At 42.8% G+C, this 24,600-nt stretch overlaps 1 protein-coding gene across 1 annotated transcript in view; it reads left to right on the top strand.

The window, feature by feature from the left end:
• The window catches only part of LOC110521699 (BMP/retinoic acid-inducible neural-specific protein 3-like), a 68,737-nt gene that overhangs the window by 27,774 nt on the left and 16,363 nt on the right, over positions 1 to 24,600 (top strand). Inside the window, exons 2-3 of the mRNA XM_021599482.2 lie at positions 14,426 to 14,772; positions 22,404 to 22,594. Coding sequence (XP_021455157.1) covers positions 14,561 to 14,772; positions 22,404 to 22,594 — 403 coding nt within the window. The 5' untranslated portion in view covers positions 14,426 to 14,560. The remainder of the gene's footprint in view (positions 1 to 14,425; positions 14,773 to 22,403; positions 22,595 to 24,600) is intronic.

Genomic DNA, 24,600 nt, shown 5'->3' with positions numbered 1-24,600 from the left:
GAATGAGTGGACCCTGACATGTCACAGAGCTTTTTCATGCGCAATCCCGAGAGAGTGCATTTCTTGTTTACCTTTTATATTGACGACGTTATTGTCCGGTTGAAATATTATAGATCATTTAGGCTAAAAACAACCTGATGATTGAATATAAACATTGTTTGACATGATTCTATGAACTTTACGGATACAATTTGGATTTTATTCTGCCTGTTTTGACTGCGTTTAAGCCTGTGGATTACTGAAGAAAACGCACAAACAAAACAGAGGTTTTTGGATATAAAGAGACTTTATCGAACAAAAGGAACATTTATTAAGTAAATTAATGTCTTCAGAGTGCAACCATATGAAGATCATCAAAGGTAAGGGATTAATTTTATCTCTATTTCTGAGTTTTGTAACACTTCTGCTTGGCTGGTTACTGTTTGTAATAATTTGCCAACTGGGCTATGTTCTCAAATAATCGTAAGGTATGCTTTCGCCGTAAAGCATTTTAAAAATCTGACACCGTGGTTCGATTCACAAGAAGTTAATCTTTAAACCTATGTAAAATATGTTTTTGTTTTCTGAATTTTTATAATGAGTATTTCTGTATTTGAATTTGGCTCTCTGCAATCTCACTGGATGTTGGCCAGATGGGACGCTAACGTCCCATATACCCTAGAGAGGTTTTAACTTCAAATTAAAACAACTTTCTGACAAAATTAGAAAGGTATAGTATATGAAAATGTAGCTAGACACTTACATGGAGGAATGCTTCACAGCAGACTGCAATCCCTTTCATTAAATAAGACGTCCTGTGTTGTTTCCGTTTTGTTTGTATAGCTTGCTTGGCCCGTTGTGTCAAGTCAATCTGTTTCACACTGACCGTGTACAATGCCATAAGAATCATCTTAAGCTTGAGCCCCGACCCAAACTTTGACCATTTTGCTCTCTCTGGCAGAGTTGATTAGGATGTTTTCATGTTATCCAGAGCATTGGTGACTGTAACTGTGCTCCTGGCAACAATTGAATTATGCTTTTTTTGCCAACATTTACTGACACCGGCCATATTCAACCGGTGTTGAACGTTTGTAAATTCATCAGTTATTCTGCGGTACAGCAATAGCAATACAAGGATATAACATCTATAGAAGAGACAGGAACGCTTAAATGGGAGGTGTTGCTACAGTGTACATTTACAGTACCAGTCAAAAGTTTGGACACACCTACTCATTAACTTTTTCTTAATTTGTACTATTTTCTACATTGTAGAATAACAGTGAAGACATTACAACTATGAAGTAACAAATATGGATTCATGTAGTAACCCAACAAATCAAAATATATGTGAGATTCTTCAAAGTAGCCACACTTTGCCTTGACAGCTTTGCCCACTCTTGGCAATCTAATTCATGTTAATAACAAAAAAATCCATCCTCAAACTTGCCCACTTTTGATAGACTTAACGGGGCAATCTGTAGTTGCTACATCCATTTTTAGACTTGTAAATTATATATATATTTCCATTGATTCTTAAAGAATATGATATAATAAATTCCTCATGAGCTTAGTTCAACTGTCACACTCCATGAGAACCCAAACATAAGGATCGTCAGTCCCATGTATCCATAGCTATGTCTTAATCTGAGAGTTGTTACATTTCTCCAAGCCCATCCCTCAGCTTTTTGCCAAAACAGAGGCGGGGCAACCATTATTATTTCATCTGTGGATTTGCCCTTTAAACAGCTGCATATTATTGAAATATCAAAGTGTCACCAACAAAAAGGTATACAATAGGCCTATAGCAAATGCAGCATATGACATTCATTTTACACATGTAAATAGCACTTTTCAGTTGTGCTCAAAGCATGCCATTCCGTGATGAACTCGAATCCATGAGCCCAATCAGTTACCCATGACAACAGTGTAGGGCTGCATAATAAGTCCTTAGTTTTGGGGTCATGCTCAGGTAAAATAATTAGGCTAATCTATATTTCCTATTCTTAATTGTCAAAGTGGGCAAACTTAGGCAGGAAATGCCAACAGCGAACAGTGAGCCATCGTATTCATGCATTAAAACAAATGAAATAATGAAAGAAAGGCATTGTAAGTTTCAATTATTTAAAGTTAGTGTGGGAGAGGTGGATCTTTTTTTTGTCGTTCAATGATGACAAACCTTCTGGCATTGACGACTTAGATGGAAAGCTACTGAGGATGATAGGAGTGGCCATAGAGTCATCTATCTGTCATATATTTAATCTGAGTCCAGAGGAAGGTGTTTGTCCTCAGGCCTGGAGGGAAGCCAAAGTCATGCTGCTACCCAAGAGTGGTAGATCAGACTTTACTGGTTCTAACAGCAGACCTTGCCAGCTCTTAGTAAGCTGTTGGAAAAAATGGTGTTTGACCAAATACAATGCTATTTCTCTGTAAACAAATTGACAACAGACTTTCAGCATGCTTATAGAGAAGGGCACTCAACATGTACTGCACTGACATAAAGGACTGATGAATGGTTGAAATAAATTGATAATAAGATGATTGTGGGAGCTGTACTGTTATATTTCAGTGCAGCCTTTGATATTATTAACCATAAACTGTTGCTGAGAACTTACATCTTACGGCTTTTCAAACTCTGCCATATTGTGGATTCAGAGCTATCTATCTAAAATAACTCAGAGGGGTTTGCTTTCATAGAAGCCTATCTAATGTTAAACATATAGGGTGTGGTGTGCCGGAGGGCAGCTCTCTAGACCCTCTATTCTTTTTTTATATTTACCAATGATTTGCCACTAGCATTAAACAAAGCCTGTGTGTCCATGTATGCAGATGATTCAACCATATTCAGTTGAAGTCGGAAGTTTACATACACTTAGGTTGGAGCCATTAAAGCTAACTTTTCAACCACTCCACAAATTTCTTGTTAACAAACTATAGTTAGAGCAAGTCGGTAAGGACATCTGCTTTGTGCATGACACAAGACATTTTTCCAACAATTGTTTCCAGACAGATTATTTCACTTATAATTCACTGTATAACAATTCCAGTGGGTCAGAAGTTTACATACACTAAGTTGAATGTGCCTTTAAACAGCTTGGAAAATTCCAGACAATGATGTCATGGCTTTAGAAGCTTCTGATAGGCTAATTGACATAATTTGAGTCAATTGGAGGTGTACCTGTGGATGTATTTCAAGGCCAACCTTCAAACTCAGTGCCTCTTCGCTTGACATCATGGGAAAATCAAAAGAAATCAGCCAAAACCCCAGAAAAAAAATTGTAGACCTCCACAAATCTGGTTCATCATTGGGAGCAATTTCCAAATGGCTTAAGGCGGGACCATGCACCATGGGACCACGCAGCCGTCTGACCGCTCAGGAAGGAGCCGCGTTCTGTCTCCTAGTGATGAACATACTTTGGTGCGAAAAGTACAAATCAATCCCAGAACAACAGCAACAGACCTTGTGAAGATGCTGGAGGAAACAGGTACACAAGTATCTATATCCACAATAAAACGAGTCCTATATCGACATAACCTGAAAGGCCACTCAGCAAAGAAGAAGCCACTGCTCCAAAACCGCCATAAAAAAGCCAGACTCCGGTTTGCAACAGCACATGGGGACAAAGAATGTACTTTTTGGAGAAATGTCCTCTGGTCTGATGAAACAAAAATAAAACTGTTTGGTCATAATGACCATCATTATGTTTGGAGGAAAAAGGGGGAGGCTTGCAAGCTGAAGAACACCATCACAACCGTGAAGCGCGGTGGTTGCAGCATCATATTGTGGGGGAGCATTGCTGAAGGAGGGACTGGTGCACTTCACAAAATAGATGGCTTGATGAGGGAGGAAAATTATGTAGATATATTGAAGCAACATCTCAAGACATCAGTCAGGAAGTTAAACAGCCTTGGTTTCTCAAATGATTGCCTCGCCTGGTTCACCAACTACTTCTCTGATAGAGTTCAGTGTGTCAAATCGGAGGGTCTGTTGTCCGGACCTCTGGCAGTCTCTATGGGGGTGCCACAGGGTTCAATTCTTGGACCGACTCTCTTCTCTGTATACATCAATGAGGTCGCTCTTGCTGCTGGTGAGTCTCTGATCCACCTCTACGCAGACGACACCATTCTGTATACTTCCGGCCCGTCTTTGGACATTGTGTTAACAACCCTCCAGGCAAGCTTCAATGCCATACAACTCTCCTTCCGTGGCCTCCAATTGCTCTTAAATACAAGTAAAACTAAATGCATGCTCTTCAACCGATCGCTACCTGCACCTACCCGCCTGTCCAACATCACTACTCTGGACGGCTCTGACTTAGAATACGTGGACAACTACAAATACTTAGGTGTCTGGTTAGACTGTAAACTCTCCTTCCAGACCCATATCAAACATCTCCAATCCAAAGTTAAATCTAGAATTGGCTTCCTATTTCGCAACAAAGCATCCTTCACTCATGCTGCCAAACATACCCTTGTAAAACTGACCATCCTACCAATCCTCGACTTTGGCGATGTAATTTACAAAATAGCCTCCAATACCCTACTCAACAAATTGGATGCAGTCTATCACAGTGCAATCCGTTTTGTCACCAAAGCCCCATATACTACCCACCATTGCGACCTGTACGCTCTCGTTGGCTGGCCCTCGCTTCATACTCGTCGCCAAACCCACTGGCTCCATGTCATCTACAAGACCCTGCTAGGTAAAGTCCCCCCTTATCTCAGCTCGCTGGTCACCATAGCATCTCCCACCTGTAGCACACGCTCCAGCAGGTATATCTCTCTAGTCACCCCCAAAACCAATTCTTTCTTTGGCCGCCTCTCTTTCCAGTTCTCTGCTGCCAATGACTGGAACGAACTACAAAAATCTCTGAAACTGGAAACACTTATCTCCCTCACTAGCTTTAAGCACCAACTGTCAGAGCAGCTCACAGATTACTGCACCTGTACATAGCCCACCTATAATTTAGCCCTATCAACTACCTCTTTCCCAACTGTATTTAATTTATTTATTTATTTTGCTCCTTTGCACCCCATTATTTTTATTTCTACTTTGCACATTCTTCCATTGCAAAACTACCATTCCAGTGTTTTACTTGCTATATTGTATTTACCTTGCCACCAAGGCCTTTTTTGCCTTTACCTCCCTTCTCACCTCATTTGCTCACATTGTATATAGACTTGTTTATACTTTATTATTGACTGTATGTTTGTTTTACTCCATGTGTAACTCTGTGTTGTTGTATCTGTCGAACTGCTTTGCTTTATCTTGGCCAGGTCGCAATTGTAAATGAGAACTTGTTCTCAACTTGCCTACCTGGTTAAATAAAGGTAAAATAAATAAATAAATAAAAAAAGCTTGGTTGCAAATGGGTCTTCTAAATGGACAATGACCCCAAGCATACTTCCAAAGTTGTGGCAAGACAACAAAGTCAAGGACAACAAAGTCAAGGTATTGGAGTGGCCATCACAAAGCCCTGACCTCAATTCTATAGAAAATGTGTGGGCAGATCTGAAAAACTGTGTGCGAGCAAGGAGGCCTACAATCCTGACTCAGTTACACCAGCTCTGTCAGACGGAATGGGCCAAAATTCACCCAACTTATTGTGAGAAGTTTGTGGAAGGCTACCCAAAACGTTTGACCCAAGTTAAACAATTTAAAGGCAATGCTACCAAATACTAATTGAGTGTATGTAAACTTCTGACCCACTTTGAATGTGATGAAAGAAATAAGAGCTGAAATAAACCATTCTCTCTACTGTTAATATGACTTTTCATATTCTTAATAAAGTGGTGATCCTAACTGAACTAAAACAGGGATTTTTTGCTTTGATTAAATGTCAGGAATTGTGAAAAACTGAGTTAAATATATTTTGCTATGGTGTATGTAAACTTCCAACTTCAACTGTACATGTCAGCAAACACAGCTAATGAAGTCACTGAAACCCTTAACAAGGAGTTGCAGTCAGTTTTGGAATGGGTGGCTTGTAATAAACTGGCCTCTACAACTAAGAGCATTGTATTTGGTACGAATCATTCCATATGCTCTTGACCTCAGCTGAATCTAGTAATGAATGGTGTGGCTAATGAAGTTGAGACTCAATTACTTGATGTTACCTTAGATTGTAAACTGTCAAGCCTTGGTTTCATGCATGTCAACATCAGAAGCCTCCTCCCTAAGTGTGTCTTACTCACTGCTCTAGCACACTCTGCTAACCCTGATGTCCTTGCCGTGTCTGAATCCTGGCTCAGGAAGGCCACCAAAAATTCTGAGATTTCCATACCCAACTATAACATCTTCCGTCAAGATAGAACTGCCAAAGGGGGAGGAGTTGCAGTCTACTGCAGAGATAGCCTGCAAAGTAATGTCATACTCTCCAGGTCCATACCCAAACAGTTCGAACTACTAATTTTGAAAATTACTCTCTCCAGAAATAAGTCTCTCACTGTTGCCGCCTGCTACCGACCCCCCTCAGCTCCCAGCTGTGCCCTGGACACCATTTGTGAATTGATCGCCCCCCATCTAGCTTCAGAGTTTGTTCTGTTAGGTGACCTAAACTGGGATATGCTTAACACCCCGGCAGTCCTACAATCTAAGCTAGATGCCCTCAATCTCACTCAAATCATCAAGGAACCCACCAGGTACAACCCTAACTCTGTAAACAAGGGCACCCTCATTGACGTCATCCTGACCAACTGGCCCTCCAAATACACCTCCGCTGTCTACAACCAGGATCTCAGCGATCACTGCCTCATTGCCTGTATCCGCTACAGAGCCGCAGTCAAACGACCACCCCTCATCACTGTCAAACGCTCCCTAAAACACTTCTGTGAGCAGGCCTTTCTAATCGACCTGGCCCGGGTATCCTGGAAGGACATTGACCTCATCCCGTCAGTTGAGGATGCCTGGTCTTTCTTTAAAAGTAACTTCCTCACCATTTTAGATAAGCATGCTCCGTTCAAAAAATGCAGAACTAAGAACAGATATAGCCCCTGGTTCACTCCAGACCTGACTGCCCTCGACCAGCACAAAAACATCCTGTGGCGGACTGCGCTAACATCGAATAGTCCCCGCGATATGCAACTGTTCAGGGAAGTCAGGAACCAATACACACAGTCAGTCAGGAAAGCTAAAGCCAACTTCTTCAGGCAGAAGTTTGCATCCTGTAGCTCCAACTCCAAAAAGTTCTGGGACACTGTGAAGTCCATGGAGAACAAGAGCACCTCCTCCCAGCTGCCCACTGCACTGAGACTAGGTAACATGGTCACCACCGATAAATCCATGATTATCGAAAACTTCAACAAGCATTTCTCAACGGCTGGCCATGCCTTCCGCCTGGCTACTCCAACCTCGGACAACAGCTCCCCCCCCCCCGCAGCTACTCGCCCAAGCCTCTCCAGGTTCTCCTTTACCCAAATCCAGATAGCAGATGTCCTGAAAGAGCTGCAAAACCTGGACCCGTACAAATCAGCTGGGCTGGACAATCTGGACCCTCTATTCCTGAAACTATCCGCCGCCATTGTCGCAACCCCTATTACCAGCCTGTTCAACCTCTCTTTCATATCGTCTGAGATCCCCAAGGATTGGAAAGCTGCCGCAGTCATCCCCCTCTTCAAAGGGGGCGACACCCTGGACCCAAACTGTTACAGACCTATATCCATCCTGCCCTGCCTATCTAAGGTCTTCGAAAGCCAAGTCAACAAACAGGTCACTGACCATCTTGAATCCCACCGTACCTTCTCCGCTGTGCAATCTGGTTTCCGAGCCGGTCACGGGTGTACCTCAGCCACGCTCAAGGTACTAAACGATATCATAACCGCCATCGATAAAAGACAGTACTGTGCAGCCGTCTTCATAGACCTTGCCAAGGCTTTCGACTCTGTCAATCACCGTATTCTTATCGGCAGACTCAGTAGCCTCGGTTTTTCGGATGACTGCCTTGCCTGGTTTACCAATTACTTTGCAGACAGAGTTCAGTGTGTCAAATCGGAGGGCATGCTGTCCGGTCCTCTGGCAGTCTCTATGGGGGTGCCACAGGGTTCAATTCTCGGGCCGACTCTTTTCTCTGTATATATCAATGATGTTTCTCATGCTGCGGGCGATTCCCTGATCCACCTCTACGCAGACGACACCATTCTATATACTTCCGGCCCGTCCTTGGACACTGTGCTATCTAACCTTCAAACGAGCTTCAATGCCATACAGCACTCCTTCCGTGGCCTCCAACTGCTCTTAAACGCTAGTAAAACCAAATGCATGCTTTTCAACCGTTCGCTGCCTGCACCCGCACGCCTGACCAGCATCACCACCCTGGATGGTTCCGACCTTGAATATGTGGACATCTATAAGTACCTAGGTGTCTGGCTAGACTCTAAACTCTCCTTCCAGACCCATATCAAACATCTCCAATCGAAAATCAAATCAAGAGTCGGCTTTCTATTCCGCAACAAAGCCTCCTTCACTCACGCCGCCAAACTTACCCTAGTAAAACTGACTATCCTACCGATCCTCGACTTCGGCGACGTCATCTACAAAATTGCTTCCAACACTCTACTCAGCAAACTGGATGCAGTTTATCACAGTGCCATCCGTTTTGTCACTAAAGCACCTTATACCACCCACCACTGCGACTTGTATGCTCTAGTCGGCTGGCCCTCGCTACATATTCGTCGCCAGACCCACTGGCTCCAGGTCATCTACAAGTCCATGCTAGGTAAAGCTCCGCCTTATCTCAGTTCACTGGTTACGATGGCAACACCCATCCGTAGCACGCGCTCCAGCAGGTGTATCTCACTGATCATCCCTAAAGCCAACACCTCATTTGGCCGCCTTTCGTTCCAGTTCTCTGCTGCCTGTGACTGGAACGAATTGCAAAAATCGCTGAAGTTGGAGACTTTTATCTCCCTCACCAACTTCAAACATCTGCTATCCGAGCAGCTAACCGATCGCTGCAGCTGTACATAGTCTATTGGTAAATAGCCCACCCATTTTCACCTACCTCATCCCCATACTGTTTTTATTTATTTATTTTTATTTTTCTGCTCTTTTGCACACCAATCTCTACCTGTACATAACCATCTGATCATTTATCACTCCAGTGTTAATCTGCATAATTGTAATTATTTGCCTACCTTCTCATGCCTTTTGCACACAATGTATATATAGACTCCCCTTTTTTCTACTGTGTTATTGACTTGTTAATTGTTTACTCCATGTGTAACTCTGTGTTGTCTGTTCACACTGCTATGCCTTATCTTGGCCAGGTCGCAGTTGCAAATGAGAACTTGTTCTCAACTAGCCTACCTGGTTAAATAAAGGTGAAATAAAAAAAATAAAAAAATAAAAATATAGATTCTATGGGTATAAAGATGGGGAGAGGTCTGTCCATGATAAAGAAATGCACTGCTGATTTTTGGCACCACATTCAAAAAAATACAAGTACTGCAGGCTGTAGTTTTGTTTTATCGTGATTATTGTCCAGTCATGTGGTCAAGTGCTGCAAAGAATGACCTAGTAAATCTGCCTCTGGACCAGAACAGCGTGGCACGTCTTGCTCTTCATTGTAATCTGAGGGCTAATACAGTATGAATACTATGCATGCCAATCTCTCTTGGCTAAGAGTTGAGGAGAGGCTGACTGCGTCACTTCTTCTTTTTAAAAGAAACCTTAATGTGTTGAAAATCCCAAATTGTTTGCATAGTCAATTTACACACAGCTCTGACAAACACACTTACCTCACCAGACATGCCACCAGGGGCCTTTTCACAGTCCTCAAATCCTCAAAAAAAGTCCACAGTCCTAAAAAAAAGTGTGCAATATTATATAGAGACATTATTGTATGGAACTACTTTCCATCTCATATTACTCGAATGAACAAACCTGATTTAAAAAAACAGATAAAGCAACACCTCACGGCACAACGCATCTTCCCTATTTGACCTAGATATTGTGTGCCTTTGGAAAGTATTCAGACCACTTGACTTTTTCCACATTTTATTACATTACAAATGTATTCTAAAATGGATTTAAAAATAAATAATCACACACAATACCCCATAATGACAAAGCAAAATTATATATTTTTTTAACATTTTTGCAAATGTATTAAAAAATAGACTGAAATGCCTTATTTACATAAGTATTCAGACCCTTTGCTCTGAGACTCGAAATTGAGCTCAGGTGCATCCTGTTTCCATTGATCATCCTTGAGATGTTTCTACAACTTGATTGGAGTCCATCTGTGGTAAATTTAATTGATTGGACATGTTTTGGAAAGGCACAGACCTGTCTATATAAGGTCCCACAGTTGACAGTGCAAAGGCATTATCATGTGCTCCACTAAGGATATTTATCTTATAACTTGTCCTTGTGCTAAAAAATGATGTGGGTAAAACAAAGTGCAAACGTACAAATCTCGGAGCATCATAGCACCATTAGGTGCAAAAACTCGACTTACCCAGTTGCGGCCCACTTTGTGCAAACAAACCACTCGATTTCGTCCCTACTTTATATCGGCGTCGACCATGTTACCCTCGCAAGGAGAGGGGGTGACCTCGACAATTTGTTAAAATTAGAGGCTGCCTGGATCTGTAATTTAAAGACCCTCACTCCCTTCGGTCTCGACGTAGACTTCGATCTGAAGCCATTCTTGTGATTTTGCTATTGTAAATGTTTGTATCTACGATCGTATGCTATCCTTTAATGTTTTTGGTATGTTATTTTTATATCTGAGAATTAACCAATGATATCAGGCCACACCCAGCCATGATTACAGACACACATGTGTGTCCTTTGACACTATAAACTAGTCACCCTGTAGTGTTTGTCATTATACCCTGATGAAGACAGCTTGTCTGTTGAAACGTTGGTTATTAGGTTATTCAATTATTGCATTGGACCTCCTAGAGTGTGCAGCTCCTCCTTTAATTTTTCATGCGTTTTATTCCGCTAGCCTGCACCTCGCCTAAATAGTTGTCTATTTATTTCGCCTCTAGTGCAAAAACCAAGCCATGAGGTTGAAGGAATTGTATGTTGAGCTCCTAGACAGGATTGTTTCGAGGCACAGATCTGGGAAGGGTACCAAAAAATGTCTACAGCATTAAAGGTCCCCAAGAACACAGTGGCCAACATAATTTTAAATGGAAGAAATTTGAAACCACCAAGACTCTTCCTGGAGCTGCCTGCCTAGACAAACTCAGCAATCGGGGAAGAAGGACCTTGGTCAGGGAGGTTACCAAGAACCCAATGGTCACTCTGACAGACCTCCGGAATTCCTCTGTTGAGATGGGAGAACCTTCCAGAAGCACCAACATCTCTGCATCACCACACCAATCAGGCCTTTATGGTAGAGTGGCCAGACAGAAGCCACTCCTCAGTAAAAGGCACATGATAGCCCGCTTGGAGATTGCCAAAAGGAACCTAAAGGACTCTCAGACCATAAGAAACAAGATTTTCTGGTCTGATGAAAACAAGATTGAACTCTTTGGCCTGAATGCCAAGCATCACGTCTGGAGGAAACTTGGCACCATCCCTACGGTAAAGCATGTTGGTGGCAGCATCATAATGTGGGGATGTTTTTCAGCGGCAGGGACTGGGAGACTAGGCAGAATCGAGGGAAACATGAGCGGAGAAAAGTACAGAGAGATCCTTGATGAAAACTTGCTCCAGATCGCTCAGGACCTCAGACTAGGGGCGAAGGTTCACCTTCCAACAGGACAATGACCCTAAGCACACAGCCAACACAATGCAGGAGTGGCTTCGGGACAAGTCTCTGAATGTCCTTGAGTGGACCGGCTAGAGCCCGGTCTTGAACCCGATCAAACATCTCTGGAGAGACCTGAAAATAGCTGTCCATCGACACTCCACATCCAACCTGAGTGCTTGAGAGGATTACCAAGCTTGTAGCGTCATGCACCAAGCTTGTAGTGTCATACCCACAAAGAGACAAGGCTGTAATCGCTGCCAAAGGTGCTTCAACAAAGTAAAGGTCTGAATACTTATGTAAATGTGATATTTACGTTTTATTGCAAAACATTTTAAAAACCTGTTTTTGCTTTGTCATTATGTTTTATTGTGTGTAAATTGATGAGGAAAAAATCTATTTAGTCCATTTTAGAATAACAAAGTGGAAAAGGTGAAGGGGTCTGAATACTTTCCGAATGCACTGTAAATGAAAAAATCAATGAAAATATTGTATTTCTACCGGTAAATGTGCGCTTATCACATGAGGTTGGTGGTACCTTAATTGGGGAGCACAGGCTCGTGTTAAAAGCACATTGGTTCCATTTGTTTGATGACATTCCATTCACACCTTCCCAGCCATTATGAGCAGTTCTCCCCTCAGCAGCTTTCACTGGTGCTTACAGTATTGTTTTCTTTGGCAACGGTGGTATAAGCAGGATAAACAGCTTATACATACACAACAAAATAAAATATGTGACCGTGTAGCAATAGTTAGTTGGTTAGCTAGCAGCAAGGAATGGATAAGAACGTTGCCACTGAGCATGGCAATGGAACATAAAGAACGAACGACTGGGTCGTGTCCATAAATATGGAACTAATTGAACAAACGATTAGTTCTCTGGCAACCAAAAGGTGAGAAAGTATGAATTTGCTTATACATTTTTTAAATATTAATGTAGAAAAAAAATATTTATACCACTAAATGTGTACTTTCATATTGTTTATTTGGCCATGGTGGTATAAGTGGGATAAATGCCTCTGTATGTTACCTTGGAAAAATGAACTCCACAAAGGGACTCGGCTCTGCCTCATCCTGCGCCATCGTCCATTATTTCCAAGGTAATGTACAGAAAATCAGAGTTTATTCCTTATATATCATGTCATGTTATGTGTGGACCCCAGGAAGAGAAGCAACCGCAAATGGGTATCCTAATAAAATACCAAAATATTACCAAAATATGATATTTATTGCAGCTCAAGGATGGCATTTTAACCATGTTTGAAAATGTAATGTTTATGTTTGCGTATGCAAGCACATATGTGATCCAGTAATGCCCTTGTAAAGTGGTAATGGTGTGTACCGGATATGATTCAGACAGATAATAATCTGGTTAGTTGGGTCTGTGTTGTCTGTTAATGTGATTATAGAGCTGGTGTTGTCTGAATCTGTGGACAGATACATGCTTACATACTGGACTTTTACATTGAGCAGGTAGAGAGAATAGAGATGATGATGAGTGAGAGAGAAAGTCAGCTAGAAAGAGAGAGAGAGACTAAATAGTTTTCCTTCCTGCATCAGTGTTTGTTTGGCCCCATGCCTGTTGGATGATAAAATAAAGCATCTTTAAACATGACCCCTGTACTCTTTTCTAATATTAACAGGTTAGACAGTCCCCTCGCTGTAAGCGAAGGTCACTTTTACACAATGTTTACAAAAAGCCATGTATTGACTTGGTGGAAATAGTGTTGCTGTTGCATGAATGTTGTAAAAGCTGAAAGGCTAACTCACTGTTTAACATTAACAACAGCCACAAAAACAAAGTTATAAGGGAATTACTGAGGATAGCAATGGTTGCAGTGTTTCATGGCTTCCCTACCTCCCTCACTATGTGGAACACCACTGTGCTAAAATGAACTGCTCTCCATTGTTGGCTCCCTGCTGTGTACTTACTCAGATCCAACCATCCCGCCCCTAACACACACACACACACATGCATACGGACATGCACATACACATCTCATCAATATGTATTGCCATACACAGATGTCTGCACTGAGGAATTAAATGTCATGCAGCAAAATCGGAGCTTTTGAATCTGGTGTGATCACATTGTGAACCAGATAAAGCCTGTGTTTGCATTGGTGAGGGATATTCACTTTTCTGTGAATAACACCCAGTCTGCAATTCATTATAGTCACACACATGATGCGCGCACACACCTTCTCTCACACTTCTCTCTTTTTCTCTCTCTCCTCTCTTTCTAGCTCTCTTTTTCTCCATATTTCACTCTTTCTCCCAGTCTCTCTCTCTTTCTCTCTCTCATCTCTTTCTTTCTCTCCATAACGCTCTTTCTCTCATCTCCTAGCACCTGCTCCCATGTCCACCCCCCACCCCCTGGTGTCTTGTGCTATTGTTTGAGAATAATGATTTCTGAAACACTCCCACACACATGGTCACATGGCTGAGTTCACTTGACAGATTGTCATCAGAATACAGTAATGGGACTTTAAAAAAAAACAAGCATCTGGTTTGGTCACGGCTGCAGGGAGAAATTGACAACTCTTAGGAGGAAGATGGGAGGCTTGGACTAGAGATGGAACAGCAGGCTAGTCTTAAAACAGATGTCTAGTGACTTAATCCATAAGAGCTAAAGAGATCAGATTTGTTTTGTTACTTGTCAGTATGGGATCTCTAAAATTATGAAGGTGCTTGATGATTATAAGAGCATTCATTTCTCAAGTGACAATGGTGTCTCTCACTCCCAGGTCATCCGGGGGAGGTGAGGGAATGCAGATCCACCTGTCATCCCAGAGGAGGTATAAGCTCACGTGTGGGAATCCCTTCCACTGCTGATCCCTTCCCTCTTTCCCTCCCTCCCTCCCTCCCTCCCTCAACCTCTGATGGCTCTATGGGGCTTTCTGATCCTGCACTGCTGGGTCTGGTTCTGGCTCTTGACCGGGGCCCCTGCATTGGCCAGCCTGCCCCACGACCGCCCTGGGGGGCCCCTGGACTGGCTGCTGTCCGACAAGGGCCCCTTCCACCACTCCCAGGAATACACAGACTTCGTCGAGAGGAACCGGCAGGGCTTCTCCACCCGCTACAAGATATACAGGTTAGTCTCATATCAGGGTTTATACGTAGGGGGTTTACAGTTAAAGGGGTGAGTCTCCATAGCAGAGTTCTCTTACATACAGGAGAGTCAGACCACAGGTAGTCTAATGAGGTGTTGGGAGAATCTAAAGTTAAATCAAATTGTATCAGTCGCATATTTGGCAGGTGTTATTGAAGGTATAATGAAATGCTTGTGTTCCTAGCTCCAACAATGCAGTAATATCTAACCATACACCACAATAAACACATCTAAAAAGTAACATAATGAAATTAAGAAATTTAGAAATATTGTATTTTTTTAATAAAAATATATGAAATGTGTGTGTGATGGTACAGTATGTAGGTAGAATATGTAGTATATCTGAATAATACTATATGTACAGCAATGGTTAAATAGGATAGGTCTTGACTAGAATGCAGTATATACAGTGCATTCAGAAAGGATTCAGACCCCTTGACTTTATCCACATTTTGGTAAGTTACAGCATTATTCTAATTTTGATTAAATCATTTTTTCCCCCTCCTCAATCTACACACAATACCCCATAATGACAAATTTACTCAGTACTTTGTTGAAGCACCTTTGGTAGCGATTACAGCCTCGAGTCTTCTTAGGTATGATGCTACAAGCTTGGCACACCTGTATTTGTGGAGTTTCTCCCATTCTTCTCTGCAGATCATCTCAAACTCTGTCAGGTTGGATGGAGAGCGTTGCTGCTCAGCTATATTCAGGTCTCTCCAGAGATGTTCAATCGGGTTCAAGTCCGGCTCTGGCTGGGCCACTCAAGGACATTCAAAAAATTTTCCCGAAGCCACTCCTGCGTTGTCTTGACTGTATGCTTAGGGTCATTGTCCTGTTGGAAGGTGAACCTTTTCCCCCGTTTGGGGTCCTGAGCACTCTGGAGCAAAGTTTTCATCAAGGATCTCTCTGTACTTTGCTCTGTTCATCTTTCCCTCGATCCTTACTAGGGTCCCAGTCCCTGCCGCTGAAAGACACCCCCACAGCATGATGTTGCCACCATGCTTCACTGTAGGGATGGTGCCAGCTTTCCTCCAGACATGACGCTTTGCGTTTAGGCCAAATAGTTCAAACTTGGTTTCATCAGACCAGAGAATCTCGAGTCCTTTAGGTGCCTTTTGGCAAACTTAAAGTAGGCTGTCATGTGCCTTTTAATGAGGAGTGGCTTCCGTCTGGCCAATCTACCATAAAGGCCTGATTGGTGGAGTGCTGCAGAGATGGTTGTCCTTCTAGAAGGTTCTCCCATCTCCACAGAGGAACTCTGGAGCTCTGTTAGAGTGACCACCGGGTTCTTGGTCACCTAACTTACCAAGGCCCTTCTCCCCAGATTGCTCAGTTTGGCCAGGCACCCAGCTCTAGGAAGAGTCTTGGTTGTTCCAAACTTCTTCCATGTTCTTGGGGACCTTCAATGCTCCAGAAATGTTATTGTACCCTTCCCCAGATCTGTGCCTCAGCACAATCCTGTCTTGGAGTTCTGCGAACATTTCTTTCGACTTCATGGCTTGGTTTTTGTTCTGACATGCACTGTCAGCTATGAGACCTTATATAGACATGTGTGTGCCTTTCCAAATCATGTCCAATCAATTTAATTTACCACCGGTGGACTCCAATCAAGTTGTAGAAACATCTCAAGGATAATCAAGGAAAACAGAGGCTACTTAGGTAAATAAGGTATCTGTTTTTATTTTGCAAAAATTCTCAAAACATGTTTTCACTTCGTCATTATCTGGTATTGTGTGTGGTTATTTTTTTTATTTAATCAATTTTAGAATAAGGCTGTAACGTAAGCAAAATGTGGAAAAAGGGAAGGTGTCTGAATACTTTCCGAATGCACTGTAGATATGAAGTGGGTAAAACAGTATGTAAACATTATTAGTGACCAGTGTTCCTTGACTATAGGGCAGAATACTCTAAGGTGCATGGTAGAGTAACAATGTGACAATGTGACAATGACTAAAGTTCAGAGCGGGGTACTGACCGGAGGCTGGCAAGTATTGACTATTTTACAGTCTGATAGGCTTGAGATAGAAGCTGTTTTTCAGTCTCTTGGCCCCAGCTTTGATGAACCTGTACCGACCCTGTACCGACCTTCTGGTTGGTAGCAGGGTTAAAAGGGTGTGGCTTAGGTGGCTGAGGTTCTTGATGATCTTCTCGGCCTTCCTGTGATAACGGGTGCTGTAGATGTCCTGGAGGGCAGGCAGTGTGCCCCCGGTGATGCATTAGGCAGACCGCACCACCCTCTAGAGAGTCCTGCGGTTGCGGACGGTGCAGTTGCCCTAGCAGGCACTGGTACAGCCTGACAGGGTGCTCTGAATGGTGCAGTTTGAGGGTCTTAGGGGCCAAACCGAATTTCTTCAACCTCCTGAAGTTGAAAATGTGCTGTTGTGCCTTTTTCACCACACTGTCTGTGGGGCCCCTATGTTGAGGATCAGCGTAGTGGGGGTGAAGTAAGTGGGGGCAAAAGACTGGGATAGGGAGAAATGGAATATGTCCTTAAACATTCCAGCCAGCTGGTGGTCTGTGCATGCTCTGAGGATTCGGCTAGGGATCCCGTCTGGGCCGGCAGCCTTGCGAGGGTTAACACACTTAAATGTCTCTCCCGTTGGCTACGGAGAACGACAGCTCACATTCAAAGGGAGCAGTGTTTTCCTCGATGCAGGCAAAGGAAAGGTGTTTCTCTTGTCTGGGAGCAAGACTTCTGTGTCCGCGGCGTGGCTGGTTTTCCCTTTATAATCCGTGATTGTCTGGAGTCCCTGCCACATACGCCTTGTGTCTGAGCCGTTGATTTGCAACTCCACTTTGTCTCTGTACTGACGTTTTGCCTGTTTGCTTGCCTTACGAAGTGCATAATTGCACTGTTTGTTCTCAATCATATTCCCAGTCACCTTGCCGTGGTTCGCGCTTTCAGTTTTCTACGAATGCTGCCATCTATCCACGGTTTTTGGTTTGGATAGGTTTTAATCGTCACAGTGGGAACAACATCTCCTATGCACTTCATGATGAATTTAGTCACTGTGTCAGTGTATACATCAATGTTATTCCCAGAGGCAACCCGAAACATATCCCAGTCCGCGTGATCAAAACAATCTTGAAGCATGGATTCCGATTTGTCAGACCAGCGTTGAACAGTCCTTACCATGGGTTCTTCCTGTTTGAGTTTCTGCCTATAGGAAGGGAGGAGCAGATTGGAGGTGTGATCTGATTTGCCTAAGGGAGGGCGGGGGAGGGCATAGATGGACAGAGTGGACCACAAGATCCATATGCATATTCTGAAATGCATCAAAGCCAGATACATTTTTTATCCACTTAAGTATGTTCAGTCTCATGTGGGGTTTAAAGGGTGTGAAGTAAATACCACTGGAAGGAAGGTCTTAAACACTTATGTGGAAAGACCTCACCTCACCCCTTTCATAATGATCTAGTGGAAACATTATTCACTTCACCTCATTTGACTTCATTGCAGTTCCTTCAGTTCAATAAAGGCCCTTGGAGAGGAGTGAAGAACTTTCCTTTCTCTAGCAAGTAAACTAGAATGACAAAATGGCACCTACTTGTGTAGCAATTGTGGAAATGTTCTTATCTATGTAAATATTTTTTTTTTATCTATGCACCTAGACATAATATACATAATAATATAGCTATTGTGGGTGATAAAAAAAAAATATATATATATTTTTTGTGAAGGTTATTACAAGCAAGGGCCCATATGCATATTCTGAAATCTGTTCAGGTAAAATATGTTGATTACTTTAGTGCAGGGAAAGTAACTGATGATTTGTCACGCTAAACACAATTTCATATATTGGCTTGTTATATTAGTGGCAATTATGCCATAAATACCATTCATCATGGCTTGGAAGGGTATTGAACATGCACCGGGAAACTGCAGACGGGACTATGAAATCTATGGATTTGTGTTGGGTGTTTAATGGGCTATGGTGATCGGCTTCCCGTGTTGAAGTTTTTTTAAATATATTTCTCCCCTGGCTAGTGCGGCCCAACCTAGCTATGTGGCCTGAGCTTCATGGGTGGTAAGATTAATAGTCTTATCATGTGGCCAAGTGATTAGTAGGTTCTTAATACTTATTACTCTGCATTATCAGACAGTCCCCTGAGAGGCTACTGTCAGCCTCAAGGTTGTGTCTGAGGCACGCTAAATTACAACCAGTCCATGTTTAATGGGGGGAATTTCCTGTAATTCTACAGCAAAATCTGTAGAATTACAGGAAATGAGCATTAAAACTGCAACATTTCCTCTCTGCCAAAAAAAGGAGTGTGAACAGTTTGAACAGTTTGAGATCGCATGGGATGCGAGGTGGTGGTTTGTTACTACGCAGATAAGTGACAATATCCATTCGGACCATTGTCACCTAGGAGATTTTGTGTGACCGGACCTTCTCAAATAGTACTTGACTAGACTACCCCTGCCGTGTAGACATTGCTTTGCCGACTTTGCCAGACAACTTTTATTGTGGAATTGTGTGGTGGCCATTTTGTATTAAAGTGCATGCAGTTTGTACTAATTGCCTCTGTCTCTGTTAATATGTGGCATGCTGACAAGCATACATCCAATATGTCCACTCTGTTTCCAATTCCCAAAGATTGCAGCATAGCCAAACAGTCCACCACACTGTTTGTTGGTTTTCAAATGACCTCTCATATCTGACAATCTATTCCCTGGCCCATAACAGATAATTTCACAGCAAAAGAGACTTGAGGAGATGGAAAGTGACAATATTATTTTCCTGCCCAGTTCTGCTCCTGCAGAGTTTTGGATCTCTGCTAAATTCTCATAATCCTCACTGACAGAGAGAAGATGAATTACCACAACTGGGTACTTCTAGTTACAGTGGCGGCGTGTTTCTACGCTGCAGTAATGAAATCGCACCATCTCCTCCTGATTGAATTTGAAATAATTTTAATGAGTCCTATAACAGGTAAATGAAGGCTGTTTTCCTGTTTGGGGAATCACTCAGTGATTTAGCGAGTGAAACAGTGTTTCCCTCAGTCAACATGAGTAGAGACGGGGTTCCGCTGCACCACCTGTCCTAGGCATCCATTGCCAAGTGACAGTTGCCATAGACAACAGGGTGTAGGCAACCGTAGGCTATGTGTGTGTATCACTTGTTTTTGACATATTGCATTTGAATAACATAAGTGGGTGTGTTGGCGCCAAATTGCATAGAGAAGGTCACAGGGTGAATGACATATTTAGTTAAGGCTGCAATGCGTCAAATTTTAAACTGTCTTTTGGAAACCTGAAAAAGACCTTGGTTTTTGATTTCATACCCATACACTCTTACAAAAAGGTTGTTTCCAAAAGGGTTCTTTGGCTGTCCCCATATGAGAACCCTTTTTGGTTTCAGGTAGAACCTTCTGTGGAAAGGGTTCTTCATGGAACCCAAAAGGGTTATACCTGGAACCAAAAAGGGTTATTCAAAGGGTTCTCCTATGGGGACAGTTGAATAACCATTTTAGGTTCTAGATAACACCTTTTTGAGTAAGGGTGTTAGTGAGGAGGCTCAGTGCATATGTGTTACTTTTAAATGAAAACCAAGGTAGCTGCAGTATGCAGGCCAAGATACATCCCAGTTCTCAGAAATCTCAGCTCTCATAATCTCCACTCCCAGAAATAGTCCAACAATGAGATGTGTGAAAATGAATTAACGGTATCGCAAATGAAACCAATGTAGCTATGTACAGTACAGTGATGAGAGAAAGATATAAATAATAACTGCATGGTCTAGTATAAGGAAAGACAGCAGAACGCCGAAAACTGCACCATGGTGAAATCCATTTCATCTCACTTCCAGGTGGACATGCCATTAGGTCTATGGGGGGTTTAAGATAAGACAAAGGGGACAGAGGGGATTTGAGGCTACACTTTCCTTACCTGTTCCTTTGCTCCCTCTCTTTTCTCACTCCTCTTTCTCTCTCCCCTCTCTTTTCTCACTCCTCTCTCTCTCTCGCCTCTCTTTTCTCACTCCTCTCTCTTTTCTCACTCCTCTCTCTTGCTCCCCTTTCATTTCTCACTCCTCTCTCTCCCCTCTTTTCTCACTCCTCTCTCTCTCTCCCCTCTCTTGCGTCTTACGTGTGATACCTTTGAACTGGCAAGTTCAGCACTAACACAGCAAAGCTAGTTAGAATTGGTGAGGGATACGATAGTATGCCAGTTGAAGAGGAATTTATATGTATGGAGTGAAAAGAGGTCAGGATTAATGGTTATGTTAGGTGTAACTGACTGACAAATTACTCAAGGGCCATGTCTAAAATTAGAAGTATATGCGTATATACTGTATATATATTACACTGTATGTTTCATGTATGTATTTCAGAAAGCTTTTCCATAAATGGACACATGCACATTTATATTATACAAAGTAAATGTATTGCTACATTACTGACTATACAAGAGCAGCTTGAAATTATTTGACATAATTCCACATAAGAAGCAGGTTGCACTCAGGGTTTTTACCATGATTGAATCCATCAAACATCTGGGTGTGATGCTTTCCCTCATTACTCTTGCTTTAATGTGATATATCTTCCATCAAAAGGCCATCCTCCCTCCATCCATCACCTACAGCCCAGGATGTCCAACCTATTCTGATTATAGCAGACAAGCCTCCACTTCACACGGCAGTGCATCATTTAGTGCTAACCCGTACCTGTGAGAGTAGTTAGGGAGTGTGTGTATGTGTGTATTTTTTGTGTGTGTGGTGGAGGAGGATAGAGAAATACATTGAAGTATAGAAATTCAAGACAGAGGGATGGACAGAAGAGGAAAAACAACTGGCAATAGGCCTATGCTTTCCTACATGACATAGCTTCTACTGTAGCTTCCAGCTAACTGACACAGCGCATGTTCATTTCAACCTGACTCACATAAATATTATCTGAACCTGTCAGAGCCAATTAAAATACTAGATACTAAGATTATTTAAACACAGCAGATTAATGCAAACAAAGTCTGTCAAGGCGTAACGGCATACGAAGCTCACATCTTTAAGGTTGCATTCAGAATAATTTAGTAATGTTTGTCAATGTAAACAGAGGAGGATGTCACATCTACAGACAAATATTTAATGAGAAAAATTTTGTTCAGCCGGCTTTCAGAACTTTACAGCCGCCTCCAGCATTTCCTTTGCTGCGCTTTTCTTTCTTCCCTCATTATGAGTTGTATTGAGTGTTAGAGATGGGCCGATGTCTATGGGTTTCACTGTCACTGCACATTTCTGTCATGATGTGGTTATTAAGGAGAGCACCTGTCAGCTGTTCGCTTTGAGAGCAGTCTCCTCCCCAGCTACATTCATCTTCCAAATGGTACCTGTTTTGGAATAACTCTCTATTCTCTCTCTCGCTCTCTTTTGCTCTCTCCTTTCTCTCTCTCTCTCTCCCCCCATCTCTCTGTCAGAACTTAAAGCTAATGATGCAGTGAGGCGAGGCAATGTGGTTGATGGCTGCCCCCGTAGATTCACCTCTCCCCTACTCTTCTGCCAGACAGACAGGACAGACTGACAGGAAATCATTAATACCATCACGTAATTAGTGAGTCTTATTTACCAAACAGCATCTTCAATGGTGTCTTATCCTCTCTGTCATCTCCTTTCCAGGGAGTTTGGGAGGTGGAAGGTGAACAACCTGGCTGTGGAGAGGAGAGACTTCCTGGAGTCGCCGTTGCCCCTGACGCCAGAGTTCATCCGTAACATCCGTCTACTGGGTCGGAGACCCACCACCCAGCTTATCACTGACAACCTGATCAGGAAGTATGGGACTCACTTTCTGCTGTCGGCCACACTGGGAGGTAAACAACCACTGTGGGAATTCTGTGGGAATGCAGGAGGAGGTATAGCTGTAGAAGTTGACCCCTATCAACTGATACAGGGTCATATTTTTTCATCCCCCTAATGGTTAGGATAGGGTGTACGGTAATCTGATAATCTTTGTGTAATCTGTGAGTAAATTCCCAGAACCACAAAAATTCTGATGTTTAACAGATCTGTATCTAGATCAATTCCACTGACGGCAGGACATGTACAATAATGGTACAGCAGCCTATACGAATTCAGAAGAAGACCTTTCAAGAATGTGTTATCTACATCAATAAAGCCCATTTTAAAAACCTCCATACATGTACACTATAACCCTCAGCGACACTGCATTGTTGTGCTTTGATAGACATGTGGACAATGCCGTGAGGGTGGTTGCTCTTTACAGGAGAACAGCTTATTTCAGCTACAAAGCAATGGGGATGTCGGGGCAGCCAAGGGAATGGGTTTCCTGTTGGAAAGCAACACTTGTCGATTACCTCAGCCGGGCTCCTGGAAAGGTCGTAGTTATGAGTGGCTCCGTAAAATGCCCACACACACAAACACATACACTGCTGTGCTGGCTGATGCAATGTAACCTCCATGCTCTGGCACACAACCAATTCAGACTAGTATGAGGAGAGGAAGATGAGGAGCTAGTGCTTGGCCATGAGCCAGAGATGTGCTGCTCGCTGCTGACTGGGGTTATAAATTGATTGCCTGTCCGTGTTCTGGAACATGGGATATTAAGGGCACCTTTCTTCAGCGGAGGAAGAAGAACACATAATACGGATTACACCTTGACTTATCTCTGAATCTGAATGTATATTTAAGCAATAAGGCCAGAGGGGGTGTGGTATATTTAAGTAATTAGGAACGAAGGGGTGTGGTGTATATGGCCAATATACCACAGCTCAGGGCTGTTCTTAAGAATGATGAAATGATGAAACAATATACCACAGCGCTTAGCCGTGGTATATTGGCCATATACCACAAACCTCCGAGGGACCTTATTGATATTTTAAACTGGTTACCAACGTAATTGGAAACATTTTGTCATACCTGTTGCATTCAGAGCTTGAACCACCCAGTTTATAATTTGCTACTATTCCACAGCATTGTTGAATAATAGTTTCTGATTGGCTAGAAGGGCACTCTAGAGTGGGCATTAAAACCAGATACTGTATACGCAACAGTTAGAAAAGATATAGGACACCTGTCACGTGTGCTCCCTCTCCGACCTCTAGGTCACCAGGCTGCTCGTTATGGCGCACACTTGTCACCATCGTTACGTGCACCTGCGGATCATTAGACTCACCTGAACTCCATCACTTCCCTGATTACCTTCCCTATATGTCACTCCCTTTGGTTCCTTCCCTAGGCATCATTGTTTCCGTTCCTGTGTCAGTTCTGTAACGTTGTTCGTGTTTCTGATTTATGTTGTGTTTATTTATTTACCCTGAACTTGCTTCCTGACTCTCAGCGCACATCTTTACAACACCTCTGAAGTAGTTCCAACAATAGGTGCCTTTTTATCTTTCTTAAGCACTACACCATGCAGACCATACTTGCTACAAAGTTACAGAAAGCTAAACTAACGACCACACAAACTGAAATTAGATCAAATCAAATGTATTTATATAGCCCTTCGTACATCAGCTGATATCTCAAAGTGCTGTACGGAAACCCAGCCTAAAACCAAAACAGCAAGCAATGCAGGTGTTGAAGCACGTTGGCTAGGAAAAACTCCCTAGAAAGGCCGAAACCTAGAGAGGAACCAGGCTATGAGGGGTGGCCAGTCCTCTTCTGGCTGTGCCGGGTGGAGATTATAACAGAACATGGCCAAGATGTTCAAATGTTCATAAATGACCAGCATGGTCAAGTAATAGGTCTGGGACAGGTAGCATGTCCGGTGAACAGGTCAGGATTCCATAGCCGCAGGCAGAACAGTTGAAACTGGAGCAGCAGCATGGCCAGGTGGACTGGGGACAGCAAGGAGTCA

Source organism: Oncorhynchus mykiss, chromosome 30, assembly GCF_013265735.2.
Source record: "Oncorhynchus mykiss isolate Arlee chromosome 30, USDA_OmykA_1.1, whole genome shotgun sequence".
In the NCBI taxonomy this organism is placed as follows: Eukaryota; Metazoa; Chordata; class Actinopteri; order Salmoniformes; family Salmonidae; genus Oncorhynchus; species Oncorhynchus mykiss.
This window is presented reverse-complemented; position numbering and strand designations above follow the sequence as displayed.